At 43.0% G+C, this 16,179-nt stretch overlaps 1 protein-coding gene across 10 annotated transcripts in view; it reads right to left on the reverse strand.

Moving 5' to 3' along the window:
• The window catches only part of FREM1 (FRAS1 related extracellular matrix 1), a 313,656-nt gene that overhangs the window by 118,901 nt on the left and 178,576 nt on the right, over nucleotides 1–16,179 (reverse strand). For 8 of the 10 annotated variants that reach the window (XM_045043745.1, XM_045043744.1, XM_045043746.1 and 5 more), the window contains 4 exons: nucleotides 13,808–14,109; nucleotides 12,237–12,433; nucleotides 4,980–5,303; nucleotides 2,163–2,271 (listed from right to left, as the gene is read on the reverse strand). In XM_045043745.1, the coding sequence (XP_044899680.1) occupies nucleotides 2,163–2,271; nucleotides 4,980–5,303; nucleotides 12,237–12,433; nucleotides 13,808–14,109 (932 nt within the window). Of the gene's footprint in view, nucleotides 1–1,662; nucleotides 2,272–4,979; nucleotides 5,304–12,236; nucleotides 12,434–13,807; nucleotides 14,110–16,179 lie in introns of those variants that run through there. The other 2 variants (XM_019815988.2, XM_019815987.3) reach the window with 2 other exon arrangements.

Here is a 16,179-nt window from a genome sequence, read left to right on the forward strand (position 1 = left end):
GGGAACAAAGCTTTTTAGGTTTTTAAGTTGATAAAACTTAAAGGCGATACATTTCCCCTTAAACCTGTCCAGCTTCCCCTGCCTCCCTGGCTATGACCGTGTGCCTGCCTTCTCGCCGCAGCAGCCCATAAGGGTCCCCGCAATTGTAAAGTCCCGGCTGCCACCACTGTCTCATCTTCTGATAAGGCTGGTTACGTCAATCGTCCTCTTGGGCAAGGGCCAGGTTTTGGCATGGCCTCCCTTGTGACCGTGGCCGGGTCCTATACCATGGGACCCCGGAAGTTTGTAGCAGCTACAAAGAAGGACCAGGCAGCACATCATGGACATGTGGGGAGTTGACATCCAGTGAGGCAAACTGACCACAGTGAGACAGGAGATGGGGAGGAGCTGAGAGAGAGACTACTCACCCTTTCCCCAGCCCACCTCTGGCCCTTCCCACACACGGTGCTTCCATTTCCTCCTGGAAACACCAGCCTGACTGAACAAACAACTTCATTTTCTGATAAACTCAGTCACCCTCCCTTTTTATTTGTTCCCCCACAACTTCCTTTCCCTGTTATTCCTGTTTTCAGTATAGAGTTAGTGCCTATGACCTGCCTCAGGGGCTGTTTGCTAGGGAACCTGGAATAAGACATACACTATGATGAAAGGATGGATGGATGGATGGATGGATGGATGGATGGATGGAAGGAAAGAAGGGAGGGAGGGAGGGAGGAAGATGAAAGAAAGAAAGAAAGAAAGAAAGAAAGAAAGAAAGAAAGAAAGAAAGAAAAAGAGAGAGGGGGAGGGTAGAAAGGAAGGAGGGGGCAGAGGGGGAAGAAAGAAGGGAGGGAAGGAGGGAGGGAGGACAAGCACATATAATCTCTGCGACTCATAAAAGGGTTTTGAAGCCCAGAGTGTGTGCTACACATAGGACAAGGCATCACGGGACACAGAGCAAGCAAGAAGAGAAGTGTATTATAACAAGATATTAACAGTGATTCTGTCTTTGCGGTGGAGTAATGAATGATCTCATTCATTCATTACTATTTCATTCATTCATCCATTATGAGTTCATTCATTTCTATCCATTCCCTATTATTATTATTATTGTCCATTAATTCAATTTATTCTGTCTGATACACTTTCCAAGTTTTCAATGATGAACATATATTAAGCCATAATAAGTAAAATTCCATCTAAAAAAAAGATTCTGATGTCCAAAGTAGCCAAAACCAGATTTGGAGCTCTCTTAACAAGCCTGGATTTCACAGATCACACAGACTATGAATAATCGGTGCTCAAGGCATAATCCACTTAGTATATGATTATTATAAAGTTCAGGTTGCCAATTATTTCTTTTCTTTTATTATCCCTCTAGCAGAGGTAGAGTAGGACATCTCCCAATGTTCTCCATCATGACCCAAACTCACACACATACAAACACGTGTGTGTGTGTACCTGCATGCAAAGGCGTGCACACACACACACACACACACACACACACACACACACACAGTATAAGCCACCACCTGAGGATTTAAATCAGACAGAAATATTTTCCCCTTCACAGAGCCTACCACCACTGCTTATAAGTAGGTCTTCACTGCTATCAATGGAATCAGCGGGAAAGGGGAAAATCTTCATTCACCTTCCACATTTACATCTGATCTAAATATATACCTTGCATCATAAGACCACTCGGAAGTGACCTTCTTTTAAAACAAATAAAGCAGTTTAAGCTCTTATTCGTGTCTTATGGCTTCCCTGCATGTCCCCACAACAGGACAATGAATTGGTCTCCATTTTCCTTCCCTTCCTCTGAACGGTTCGAATAAGAGACCTTTTCCGTCTCAGTCCAACTGTAGCTCAAAATCACAAATAGTTACTTTTTTGCCGCATTCAATTGAAAGGTGTCCTTTTGGCTTATTTCCTACAGAGGAAAAAAAAAAACCACGTGGCTTCACAGCACAGGAGTCCTGGTTTCAAATTTCTCACCCCGCAGGCAGGAAAAACAAAACAAAACAAAAACAACTATCTGATACCGTTAACTTGGCTGGGTTTCGGTTGCCTCATGTGTGAAATGGGAAGAAAACGACCTTTCTTTCCCGACCCATGCACTTTCCTGTCTTCCCTTCAGGGCTGTGCTGCTTAATGCCTTCACCTGTGAAGGTGAACTTCACCTGTGTTCCAGGACACTCGCGGGGCATTCGTATCCGCTGTTCTGATGGAGATGTGGACTGTAATGGGTGCGCTCCTCTCAAAGAAGAAGTCGTAAGCCTCCACCTCCACCTGTAAACAAACAGTTGCATAGGAATCACACGTTGATAATTTATAGTTACAAAATACCATTATTCCCGGGGTATACATCACACCTGGAGGCAAAACAGATATAGGTTCAGCCGTCGCCTGATCTCATTTTTTGACCTCATCTCACTTTTTCAGGCTCTAGATCTTGTTCCTTAGTTAACGGTATTTTAAAATTTTCGTCTCCATACAACAAGTTCGTAACCGGAAGTAAGCTGATACGCTGGAGAAGCGTCCCTGCATTTGATCAGGAGACTATGTCAGAGCAGCATGAGAACACTCGAGCTTCTCTCAAAGGCACAGGGTCTAGAGCTGTAGATTTTAAATGAGGGAGACTTTGTTCCCCCAGGGGACATGTGGGAATGTCTGGAGACATTTTTGGGCTCACAAATGTGTGTGTGTGATGAGGGGTCCTACCGGCATTCGGTGGACAGAGGCCAGGGATGCTGCCACATACTATCATGCACAGGACAGCCCCCACGACGAAGAATTATCTAGTGCAAAATGTCAAGGGTGCTGCTTTTAAAAGACCCTGGTCTAGAGGCATATCTCTCTCCAGACATATTTTTAAATATCCAGATTTTATTTGCATCCATGAAATCCATAGCTAATAAATGGGGTTATAGGATATGTGTTGAGCCTTATTATGTGTCGTTCATGTATCGCACCAGGGGTTGACAGAAAAGGACAAGGTATAATACAGAAATAGGAGGCACACGCCTATTGTCGAAGAATGTCCATTGACACTGATTGTCCATTTGGTCCATTTGAGAGGATAAATGCTCAAACAGCAACATGTCAGCAACTACCACAGTAACAAAAGGAACAGGTTCAAGGCTGCCAAAATTAACGGACTAAAAGTGGAATTATAAGGGAGGTGGGGATATCTCTTGTAGGTGTAACATAAATGTTTATTAGGTTGAGCCATATGAAACGGTATGTTACATGCTCACTAAGAAACACTCTTCTCAAACGAACACACACTTCATAAAATGAGCTTGAATTTTCACGGCTGAAAGAATGGACCTCCTTGGCATTACAGTCCAGGAAAGGGGCGATTAGCTCCAGAAGCATTGGCCATGGTTGTGCTCTCGGGGGCCCCATCCCAGGTGGCTGAATGACCCCAGGGCTTCCAGCCCACAGGGTCTATAAAGCCCCTCATCTCCACTGAGAAAATTGAGAGTCACCTTCTAACAACAACAACAGAAACACACATTTGGACAGGTTCTGCTTTAAGATTACATTGTACGATGTCAGGAAACGCATACGTGAAGCAGCCAGAGTAGCTGTGCTTTGTTTATGAGCTCGAGGGAAAAGCAGACGTCTGATGAGAAATTCCTTCATCATACAGAAGGAACGAGAGGTGAGGGCAAGCATGAAAAAAACAGCCACCATTTACCCTTAGGAAATGAAGAAAAGAAAAGGACCACCGTTTGTAGCCTGAAGTCTTTTGCCTGCCCTGGAGGCTAAATGCAGAAAATGCCTAAATTCAGCGGAGGACAATTTGGAATCCCAGGGCCACTCATTTTCCTCAATAAGCCTGAACTCAAGTCTGTGTCAACCCGCTCATTTAAAATTTCCACCCTGTTTGAATCAACTCACTGGTAGGTCTACAGGTTGGTTAAGCATTATTATTGCAAGACTGTAACCAGCGGCTCTCAACTCCCATCCAAAACCAAACAGGAGGAAAGAGGCTGGAATCGTAGCAGACGGTACTTAGATTAGGCAGAGGACTTCCCTGACAGAAAGTGTTTGACAGGGAAATTAGTCGGCCAGTGAGACTATAAAGTCTTCTATCCTGAGTCAGTGCTATTCATTAAAAGTAAGGATCCCAGTAAAACACTCCCCCCCCCCCGAAACAAGAAGGAATAATAGAATGCATTAATGAAAGGATTGTAGACAAAGTCATCTCTAACTCCAATGGTCTCTGCAATGCAGGAAGGCTTTCAAGGATGCCAGCTCAAACTGGTGAGCTCTGGGCCACAAGTGGTCCTCAGAAATATTTTGTAGCTGGCACAATTTTAAAACTTTTAAAACTCTTAGTATGTATTATTTATTTATTTATTTATTTACTTATTTATTTATTTATTTTATTTTAATATGCATTATATATTTAAAAATCGAAACACTGAGGGGCGCCTGGTTGGCGTCTCTTGGTTTCAGCTCGGCTCATGATCTCACGGTTCGTGAGTTCGAGCCCTGCATCCGGCTCCGCGCTGGCAGTGCGGATGGGATTCTCTCTGCTTGGGATTCTCTCTCTGCCCCTTCCCTGCTCACTCTCTCTGTCTCTCCCTCAAAATAAATACACTTAAAAAATTGAAACTTTGTTACAAATTTACAGATTTCCAATGTCTCTGCAGGACAAGAGTTACAGCTACCCGGTATGTCTGTTTGCCTGTATTCTTACAGGGCAGCAGTCATCGGAGCCCCGGTGCACCTGTGCCTTCTAAACGGCCAGCTCTTTTCAGTCCCTGCAGTGTCCCTCCCCCAGCCCCCCCACCCCAGCCGGATTTGCTCTTTGGATCACCTGCCAGGCTACTCTAGGCATCTGAATCTGCCTCCAGATTTACCGTGATGGATTCTCCTCTGAGGCAATGACTGTACAAACTCACCTGAAGGTTAAGGGAAGTGGCCTCTCTGAGAACTCTGTAAATACCAAACAGGCTGGAAACTTTGTCTCCCTTTCTTCTTACCTCGTAATGTCTCCTCACAGAATGGCTGCTGTTTGGCGGCTGATAGGCTATCTGCATGTCGCTTAGATCTTTCCAGGTGAACGAGGAGACGGGTCTGGTGTGATCCCACAGATGAGTCACGTAGCCCTGGGGTGGGGCCTTAGTAACGTTGAACACCAGCAAGGGCTTGGGCGTCTCATCCTCTTCACAGTCCAGAACGGCTGTGGTCAAAGAGGTCAGGATGAACTGATCCACTTCCAGAATAAACATGGCCATGAACGCAGCCCTTGGAATCTGATTAGGAATGCCGGCTCTGATATAGACGGGCAACCACGCACTCTCTGACTTTTGGAGGGGAAAGAAAATAAGTGGGAAGAAACAACATAAGTAAAGCTATCACATATCTGGTTCCCAGGATGGTAGACGGAGTGTCCTTTAGTGACCTGAAACCTGGCTGCACATGAGAATCACTGGAGAGTTTTAAACATACACTAAATGCCCAAGCCCCATCTCCATGGGTTCTAATTTAGTTGTTCCAAAAAAGGGACAAGAAAACTGGCATTTTTTTAAAAAAAATTTAATGTTTATTTATTTTTGAGAGATAGAGAGAGAGAAACAGAGCACAAGAGGAGTAGGGACAGAGAAAGGGAGATACAGAATCCGAAGCAGGCTGCAGGCTCGAGCTGTCAGCACAGAGCCCAATGCGGGGCTCAAACCCACGAACTGTGAGATCATGACCTGGGCCGAAGTCGGAAGCTCAACTGACTGAGCCACCCAGATGTCCAGAAAACTGGTGTTGTTTTTTTTTTAATTTTATTTATTTATTTTTTTAATTTACATCCAAGTTAGTTAGCATCTAGTGCAACAATGATTTCAGGAGTAGATTCTTTCGTGCCCCTTACCCATTTAGCCCATCCCCCGTCCCACAACCCCTCCGGTAACCCTCAGTTTGTTCTCCATATTTATGAGTCTCTTCTGTTTTGTCCCCCTCCCTGTTTTTATATTACTTTTGTTTCCCTTCCCTTATGTTCATCTGTCTCTTAAAGTCCTCATATGAGTGAAGTCATATGATATTTGTTTTTCTCTGACTAATTTCACTTAGCATAATACCCTCCAGTTCCATCCACATAGTTGCAAATGGCAAGATTTCATGCTTTTTGACTGCCGAGTAATACTCCATTGTATATATACCCCACATCTTATTTATCCATTCATCCATCGATGGACATTTGGGCTCTTTCCATACTTTGGCTATTGTTGATAGTGCTGCTATAAACATGGGGGTACATGTGTCCCTTCGAAACAGCACACCTGTATCCCGTGAATAAATGCCTAGTAGTGCAATTGCTGGGTCGTAGTGTAGTTCTATTTTTAGTTTTTTGAGGAACCTCCATACTGTTTTCCAGAGTGACTGCACCAGCTTGCATTCTGAAAAAACTGATATTTTTAAAGCTCTCTGGTGACTCTAACATGTAGCCGGGGTTGAAAAGGGACAATAGTTTTGGCATCAGAAGGAAATGTCCTTTTGATTCTATGTCCAGCACTTAACAATTTTAATCAAGCTATTTAATTCCTAGATCTTTCCCCCCTCTACCCATTTGTGAAATGGAAATACTGGACCCCCAAATAAGTCACATTCAGTATGCTGAACACTGGATATTGGACTAGAAGTTGTCATCTGTATGCAACAAAATGTTAAAAATGGAATTCTTTTTGGCTCAGGCTGAACTAAAGTTCCAATGAAAGTGACAACAGATTTCAAAGTGAATGTGATACCAATACTATAGGCAGAATTTACAAAGCAGATTGTCTAGAACCAGTTCCAGACTCTAGAACCCTCTCACTCACTACAAGAATAGAGAAGGGTTGCGAGGGGAAGAGAAAGTTTTCTTCATAGAGAAGAGTGCATTGCTGTGCTGAGTCACTCCTTTGGTCCCCAACCCCACACACCTCCGTGAAGCGGAAAAGTGGGCAATGCTATATTTGTCTCTGGTATCCAGTGTCCAGAGAGAAGTTTCCTTGAGACTAGCCTTAAAATGTATCTTTTACAGGTAAGAACACAAAGGACTGATGCTCATACAGGAGGAACTAAGTAGCCAGACGCAGAAGAATAACGGTGTCTGTTCTGGGATCTGCCTGTAGTCCTTGTTTGCAGCAGAGAAAAATATCTGAGTGCTCCAGATATGGGCCAAGTGGGACACAGGATTGGTGTGGGGTCATCCTGGACCCTGACCTTTTGGGTGCTTCTGCAAGAAGGCAAAGAATCCCTGCCACAGGCAGCTGGAGGTGGGAATCATCCTAGGAGCTATAGGAGGACTTGCAAGTGAATACTCAGAAACGCCTCCTCTGGAGATGAGATCCACCAGTAGGAGACATCCAGGACCGGGGATCCCCAGAGAAAGCAGGAAACTGCCCTGGGGACAAAGAAGCAGCTTGAAACATTTGCCAGACTTAGGGGGCATGAAGTCATATTCTATCAGTGTCTCATTCAACACTCTCCCCACCGCTCCCCAAAAACTGGCCCCCCCAGGTCAGAAGTCCTGAAACTAGCCAGCAAAACTCCTAAGAGAGAAGTACAATAGAGAAAGAGGAGACAATCACCCCTCTCCCCTCCCGCTGCATGCTTTATGAAGACAAATTAATGATACGCTGAGACATCTCAGGGTTTAGAGTATCTATTTTTCACATGCCGTTAAAAACTAGAGTCATAATTGGAAAATTCAAGAATGGGAAAATCACAACATAAAAGGACTGGTGCTGAACAATAAGACCATCTAAGCCTAGGGTTAAGCCTAAATAAATATGTTATTTTAGACATGTTAACAAAATGGATATAAACATCAAAAAGAGCTTACTTGAAATAAAAGATAGATGATATAAGAAATAACAAATATAATAACTGAATGCTACGACTAAAATTTTATTTTTTTAAATGTTTACTTATAAATGTTTAAATGTTTATTTTTTTTAAATGTTTATTTTCATCAGAAGAAAGAGCGAGTGCACAGGAGTGTGTGAGAGCAGAGGAGGGGCAGAGAGAGAGAGGAGAGAGACTCCCAAGCAGGCTCCGTGCGCTGTGACTGCCGTGCCCAACACAGAACTTGAACCCACGAACCATGAGATCATGACCTGAGCTGAAACCAAGAGTCAGAGGCTCAACTGACTGAGCCACTGAGGAGACCACTAAAATTTCAGATTGCATAAACAAAGGTGGGGAGATGGGCAATCACTAGGAGAAAGGATAAATAGGACCGATCCTCATCATATATAGGAAGGAGCCAAAAGACTCATTTCATTTTTTGTCTTAAATATTAAAAACTTAAGTTAAACAATGTTTTCAATTTTAGAACTAAATCCCAGTAAAACATAAGGTCAGGTAAACGACTTTCAAATAAGTGAAGAAAAAGGCATAGAAAATATAATCTATATTACAAGACAAATTTTTTTTTAGTTAGCAAGAGAACATAAAACAAGATGACAGAAAAAATATATGCCCATTATTATAAAACCGTAGCTTATATTCCCATGTTCAAGACAAATATTCTGAAATTAAATAGCTAATTACTTATGCCTTATAGGAGAGGCATTTAGAATAAAATTGCATACAAAGATTAAATTAAAGGGACAATCCAAAGTTACCATGTAAAGAAAAAAGCAGAAGTGGTCATATTACTTTCAAAGAAAGACGAATCAAGGCAAAAGGCATTGAAAAAGGACAGCGTGGGCAGTTGATATTGATAAAATAGACAAGACAAGGATTCTTATAGGAATCATTATATTTAATATTATTCTGGCCAAACCAGTGGAGAACATAGCAAAAATAAGAGGAATAATTACTGAAAAAGAAAGGACAAAATTATCATCATTAGTGAAAGAATATAATTATGGTCTTCAAAAGCCCAAAGAATTTAAAAATTCTTGGAATAATTGAATTCAAGAAAGAAGCCAGATAAAAGAAAATTATACCAAAAAATAGCTTTCCTATTTATCGTCGGTAACCAATGAGAAGATATAATGGAGGGGAAAGTGCCTATTCATAGTAATTTCCCAAAAGCACACTGCCTTGGACAGGCCTTAATAAGTATGCTCAACTTACATGAAGAAAACTGCAGATTTTACAGAAACACATCAAAGAACATTTGCCTAGATGAAGCGAGATCCCTCATTTCTGGATAAGAAGGCTCAGTACGCTAAATGTTCTAATATGCCAATTACTTCCAAAATAGCATACAGTTTTAATCCAATCCCGATAAAACTACTTAGGGCTTGAGAACTACGTATAGGTGAGAATGGGTTAGGAAACTTTGAAGACAAGTAACAAGGAAGAACTTGCTTGTAAAATACTGAAGTGTATCATCGCCCTTTTATATTTAGAATGAATGATACTGGAACAAGAATAAGTAGGCAAATCTAAGGAACAAAAGAACTAGCCTTGAAGTCATATACATAATATTTCCTATGCAATAGAAGCAGCATCAAAAATCAATGAGAATGGGCTACTTGGGAAAAAAACTGTTCCTGTGTTTCGCAATATTATAGAATTCATTTTGGGTAGATTACAAAAACAAATGTCAACAAGAAATCCTTAAAAATCTAGAAGAAATTATGGGTGAAGAGTCATTTAGTTACTTGATGAGAATGGACTGTACAGGCATAAAAATGATAAAAGAACAAGATTTTAAAACTTCAAATATAGTATAAATTCAGTTGCATGAAACGGAATCAACACTGTTGTACCTGTCTCCTTACCATGTGTATAAGTGTGTGTGTGTATAAAAGGGTTGAAACATAACTCGTTCTGTTTTCTTATTGTGCTTTCTATGCGGTTTTTAAAAATTATTCTCTGCAGTGAGCATATTATTTTGATATTCATAAAAGAATGTGTTTTATGGGGCGCCTGGGTGGCGCAGTCGGTTAAGCGTCCGACTTCAGCCAGGTCACGATCTTGCGGTCCGTGAGTTCGAGCCCTGCGTCGGGCTCTGGGCTGATGGCTCAGAGCCTGGAGCCTGTTTCTGATTCTGTGTCTCCCTCTCTCTCTGCCCCTCCCCCGTTCATGCTCTGTCTCTCTCTGTCCCAAAAATAAATAAACGTTGAAAAAAAAATTAAAAAAAAAAAAGAATGTGTTTTATGACATGCCAAATTGCCTATGGAGTAAGTTAATTAACAAAACAAGAAGGTCATTTAAAGGGGTAAAATCCCAATCAAACTGATCTGAAAATATAAACAAACAGTCCTAACTCAATATAGAGATGTAAAAAAAAAAAAGAAAAATCAGTCAGGGGAGCCACCTAGGTGGCTTAGTCGGTTAAGTGTCCAACTTCGGCTCAGGTCATGATCTCATGGTCCATGAGTTCAAGCCCCGCATCGGGCTCTGTGCTGACAGCTCAGAGACTGAGGCCTGCTTTGGATTCTGTGTTTTCCTCTCTTTCTGCCCCTGCCCTGCTGGTTCGTTCTCTCTCTCTCTCTCTCTCTCTCTCTCTCTCTCTCTCTCTCTCTCAAAAATAAAGAAATATTTTTTTAAAAATTTTTTTAAAGGAAGAAAAATCAGGAAGAAAAATGGGTCTAATTTTTTTTAATGGAGATAAGAAATCAATAGAAGTGAAAGCTTTGTGTCAAAAAGACAAAAAGACATCTACAGATAGGAGGCCTAGAATTTAGTCTTGGCTCAGTCATAAGGCCACATATGTATGGACAAGGCATGCAATTTCTCTGGCCACCACCCTACAACAAGGGGTTGGGCTACACCAGTCGTTTCCAAACATAGCTGATGACCCGTTTTTTCCTGGGTAGCTTCTTTAACTGGCAAAACATGCATGGTGCTTACTATGTGTCAGGTGCTTTGTAAGTATCATCTTGTTTATTTCTCTCGCTTACTCTCAGAAGTAGGTTTGCTTATCCCCGTTTTCAGGTTTTAAAACCTGAGGCATAAAATCCAAAGTCAGAGAGCTAGTTAAATAGACATTTGAACCCAGGCAAACTGGGCCCAGTGTTCATGCTCTTCGCTACCGTGAGGCTCAGAAATCTATCCTTTAAGATTCTCCACGTTATTTACCTAATCAATTTAACCAGACCATCTATCTCAATTCTAAAATTCTGTGATCTTACTTTATTATTTTCTTATCATTTCTTGTCTTATCAATTCCTTGGCGGTGGGGGGGGGGTGGATAATAATGTTCAATATCTGAGTTTCTTAGGAGGAATCCTAATGAGAAGTCAAAGTCTGAAAGATGGAGGTCTTTCATGAATGCTACCGTGGATCATCTTAGGTCAGCATGAAGTCTGAGCTGTTTTAGCTGATGCACAGTTGCTCAGCTAACCAAATAAACCAATTCTAGAGTATATGAATTAGTGGAGTAGCATGTTCAATATTTCATATAAATTGATTTCATCTTCTACCTTCATGTCAGTGTGAGGTCAATAGAAGGGAAGGGCGGGAGATTTAAAAGAGATTGAGCAATGGAAGAGGCTTCGGGGGACTGCCTGTCTCTTTGATGGCCTAGTCCTCCATCTCAAAGTCTGAAAGAATGAAAAGGATATAATCCACTATACTCGTAAAAATGGGACTAGGTTTCCCCTTCTTCCTAGTTTCCCATGGACTTACCTAGTGGATGTGTGCGCCCCCTCATTTCCTCTAATGGGGGAAAAGAGGTTCTATAAAAGGAGGGGGAAATGAAACCTCAAAGAGAGGGTGCTACAAAAGATCAAATGACAAGCTGAAGAATACTGAAGGGGGAGGAGGAAGAAGAAGAGTAGCATGTAACTGGCCCCAGTCCTTCCTCCATTGCCTTAGTGGTGGCAGAGTTAGGAGAGTCGGGGAGGAGAAATTATAGACTGACAGTCTGCACAAAGGCTCCATCCAATTCTAAGCACTCCCTGGCAGAACAAGCCTATAGTTCTTTTTTTTTTAATTTTTTTAAGCTTTATTTATTTCTGAGAGAGAGAGAGAGAGAGAGAGGGAGACAGAATGTGAGTAGGGGAGACAGAGAGAGAGAGACACAGAATCCGAAGCAGGCTCCAGGCTCTGGGCTGTCGGCACAGAGCCTGACGCGGGGCTCGAACTCACGGACCGTGAGATCATGACCTGAGCCGAAGTCGGACGCTTAACCGACTGAGCCACCCAGGCGCCCCAACAAGCCTGCAGTTCTCATGCGTCACTGGGCAGTCCCACCCGCAATGGCCCAGGAGCTGCCGGTCCCGGCATGGCAGTCAGCACGAGCAGCTCCATGGAGGTGGCTCTCTTGCTGCGGTGGGGGACAGACACAGAACCCCGAACTCTACCTTGTATACGATTTTACTCCTGCCATCTGTGAGGTCCAGCCGGATGGAGATGTAATCAATGTTGGGAGAAGGGGGGTCCGTGTGTTGGTAACGAAGCCCCATCAGCAGGAACTCCTCACAGCTCACTTTGATACTTCCTGCTTTCTTCAGGCCCAGGCTACAGCTTCCACCTGGACACTTCAGGTCTGTTCCCAGTTCTAGAATGGACAGCACTGAATTAAGAGAGTCACTTGAGCATGACTGTGAAATGTAAAAAACTAATCCTCCCTCCCATGGGTACTCATTCCCTCTCACTGCCTCACGAACACCCTCGTATACCCTCTAGTCATTCACAGAGAGGGCTGGCATTGTTCTAGAACCCTGTTGTTTCTTTTACTGAAAAGAATAGTTGACCAGTTGTCTCCTGAGATCCTTGCCCACCAAAAGTCACACTGAGAGAAAAAAAAAAATCATAAAATGCATGTTCTGGTGCTTGAATATCCTTGACAGATAGGCCTCTGGGTCACGACTGCCTCCCATCGTCCAGCACAGGCCTTCCTTCACTGCATCCGCTTCCATGGCTTCTTCATGTGGTCTCTCTGAGGCTGTTCTACTCGCTGAAATTCTCCCCCTGCTGTGCTCGTCACACCCTCAAGTCCAGACACCCTTCCAGGTCCGCTTAGTCCTTTTCTTAACCCCGCTTTAAATACTCTGTAACCACCTCAACCAACCTGATCTCTCCCACTAAAAACCATAATCATCTCTGCCATAGTCTCTCTGTCTCCGCCCGGCTTCATAGTTCACTCTTGTGGGGTAAATGACACACATAGGCCACTCACGTTTCCAGTGGCCTTCTGTACACTCCCCTGACGTACAAAATGAGTATTCTACTTCTTAACCAGATGGTTGTGAACCCTGAACAAGAGCACTTCGTGCGCTAGCCTGCCTTTAGCTGTAAATTGTGGCCCAAATTCAAGGCATTACTGTGATCGTGATTATCCCTTCTATTTCTTGGCCTTCCCATAATGCCTAGAATACTATTGTGCATATAGGAGGCGCCCAAAATATACTGATGAAATGAAAAACAGAAGGAACATTGTCCATCAACTCTTCCTGATTTAAACCATGGCTACCGCTATGCTCTACATCAGACTTATTCATAATCAAACAGTATTTAATAAATACACCAACTACTCTCACAACCCCTGCCATTGCTACCATGAATAATAACAGCTGACAATTACGGAGCACTTGCTATGAGCCAGACACGGTGTGAACCACACTTTGTGCACGGGATCTCATGTACTCCAGCTTTCCACAACCCTGTGAGGCAGCTACTCTCCTTACTCCTTTTACAGAGGCTTGATGCAGTTAAGTAACTTACCTAAAATCACCCAGGAAATAAATAGCAGAGGCAGTTTTCAAACCCAGGTCGTATGGATCCCCAAGTGCGTACTCTTCCCCACTAACTGACATGTTTCAACCAGCAACACGTTCTTAGATCAAGTCCAACTTTTTGTCCCAGTGGAAAATGACTATTTCCAGATACATCAGTTCTCGTAACATTCAGATAGGTATTCAAACATACATACGAGATTCAGGGAAAAAACTGTGCGGCTGATCTCCACGAGGTTTTTCTGGCCGAGGCTCCAGCAGGACCACCTGACCGTGGGCTGGCAGCCGGCTTCCCACAGGATCCAGCCTGACTGTGCACTCCAGGCCGGCCGCCCCCTCGTAGTCAAATCTGAGCACGTTCTTATCAATGGCTCGGGACAGGCCATAGAATTCGGACACCTCCAGTACGTTGTTACTCATACGGATGATGTTACAGTCTGGTTCCAGGAGATAGACCCGCAGGATAAAGGTTTCCATGAAGGTATCTGTCTCAGTAAATCTGTGGAGAGAACGGAGCAAAGGCAATATGTACTGGTGCTCAGATACTTCTGGTATCTGTGAACTGACTTGCTTTGAAGCTTAAAGATTGCCTTTATAAGAGTTTGGATTTCTACTCCCAATCTCTGTCCTTGTCTGTTCATCTCCTTAGCTTGGTGTCGACTCCCTTTCCCGCCATCTCCATCCCCAGGATCTTTCTTTCAACACCTTCTCTCAAACCCGTCATCCGTACTGATATGTAATGACTTCTGGGAGCTCAGAATCTCACTCCCAGCACATGTATCATTTAAGAGTATCAAGCTCGTGCAGTTTATGGACCGAATCGTGATTCAGGAGTGAAAGGGTGAGGAGTTTCTGCAGCATCAACATCTTCTTGCTCTTCAGAAACCCATGAGAGGCACTGTCAATTCCATTTACAGGTGAGAACAGCGAGGCACAAAGGCCACGTGGCTTGCCAAAGGGGCCGAAGAGGAGGTGAGGAGGGAACAAGCATGTTCTCTGATTTTTCTGCCTCCACCTCCTCTGAATATTCTATTTCGAATGTCCTCGAGACCAAGAACAGCAGCTCCTCTGCCTCAGCCCGAGAAGGTCCTGCTCCTGCACCCTCTCCGCCCCTTGGAAACTCCAGGAGTGGGAGCAGTCGGAACTCACCAGCTTCTCCAGCCCTTCCAGGCAAGCTGTCCGAAGTTCGTTTTCTAACTCTGCAGTCGTAGAAAGATCAAACCACCACCCAGTGTGCTGGTTATAAGGAATCCTCGGGTATTGTTTCTTTTTTTTGAGCACAGCATTTTGTTCCAGCCTCTCTTTCAAGACTTGTTTTGCATTACAAGTACCTACCCTTATTTTGGGTCAGCCTAGGAGCACGTAAAGTCCATGTATCCTCACCTTCGGGTTTCCTATGCCCAGCGTAGGGCCGTGAGCTATAGCAGGTGATCATAAGTGTCTATAGGATGATTCACTGTTCCAGCGTCCTCTACAAAACGCTTTGTGTTACGGTAGTACTTCAGGGAAATACACACTAGGATATTTTAGCCAAATATTCATAACAGCAACAAAAATAAGTAAAAAACTATCTAAAAGCCTATCCCATCTACTGAATTGTCAGTCACCTCTACGAAGTAATATCATAACCATGAGCTTCCTTTTTAAATTAATTTTTTACTGAGCTATAATTCATATACCCTCAAATGCACCTTTTTAAAGTATACAGCTCAGTGGTTTTTAGTATAGTCACAAGGTTGTGCAAGGAACACAACTATCTAATTCCAGACCGTTTTTATCACGCCAAAAAGAAATTCATAGCCATTAACAGTCACTCCCCATGTGCCCTTCCCCCGCCCCTGGCAACCACTAATCTGTGTTTTTGGATTTGTGTTTTCTGGATGCTGCATATAAATGAAAAGGTATGTGACCTTTTGTGTCTGGCTTCTTTCATTGAGCATGATGGGTTCAAGGTCCATCCATGCTGTAGCCTGAATCAGATCGTCATTCCGTTGCATGGCTGAATACCATTCCAGTGTATGGATATGCCACATTTGGCTTATACATTCATCAGCTGGGATTTCAACTTTTCAGATATCACGAATAATGCTACAGTGAAGATTTGTGGACAAGTGAAAATATAGGTTTTGATTCCTCTCATTATACATTTAGGAGTAGGACCGCTGGGTCACATGGTCACTCTGTACTTAACTTTATAATTGATTTTCTTAACACTTCTATCATTTAGTATGTTTAAAATTAGAAGCTACTGTACTACTTATGAACTAAGCGGCTGATAATCAGAATGAAGAATACCATTCAGCTTTGGAATATATTTTCCTACTTCTCATTAGGAATCTGTATTTTGCAATTTTCATTTCCTGTCGGAAGTAAGAAGGTGGATCACCGGAGGTGATCCCCTGAAGGGAAGCAGGACAGAAATTTGGTACAGAAAAGCCTCCAGGAAGATGATACAAATCAAGGTAATTGAAAGTCAGCTATAATTCTTGCCTCATCTACTTAGGTCCTCAATTTCTACTGATGACCGTCTTCTTTGGAATCTAGTAACTAGCCCCATGACAGTATCTAT

The sequence above is a fragment of the Felis catus genome, chromosome D4 (genome assembly GCF_018350175.1).
Source record: "Felis catus isolate Fca126 chromosome D4, F.catus_Fca126_mat1.0, whole genome shotgun sequence".
Taxonomy (NCBI): domain Eukaryota; kingdom Metazoa; phylum Chordata; class Mammalia; order Carnivora; family Felidae; genus Felis; species Felis catus.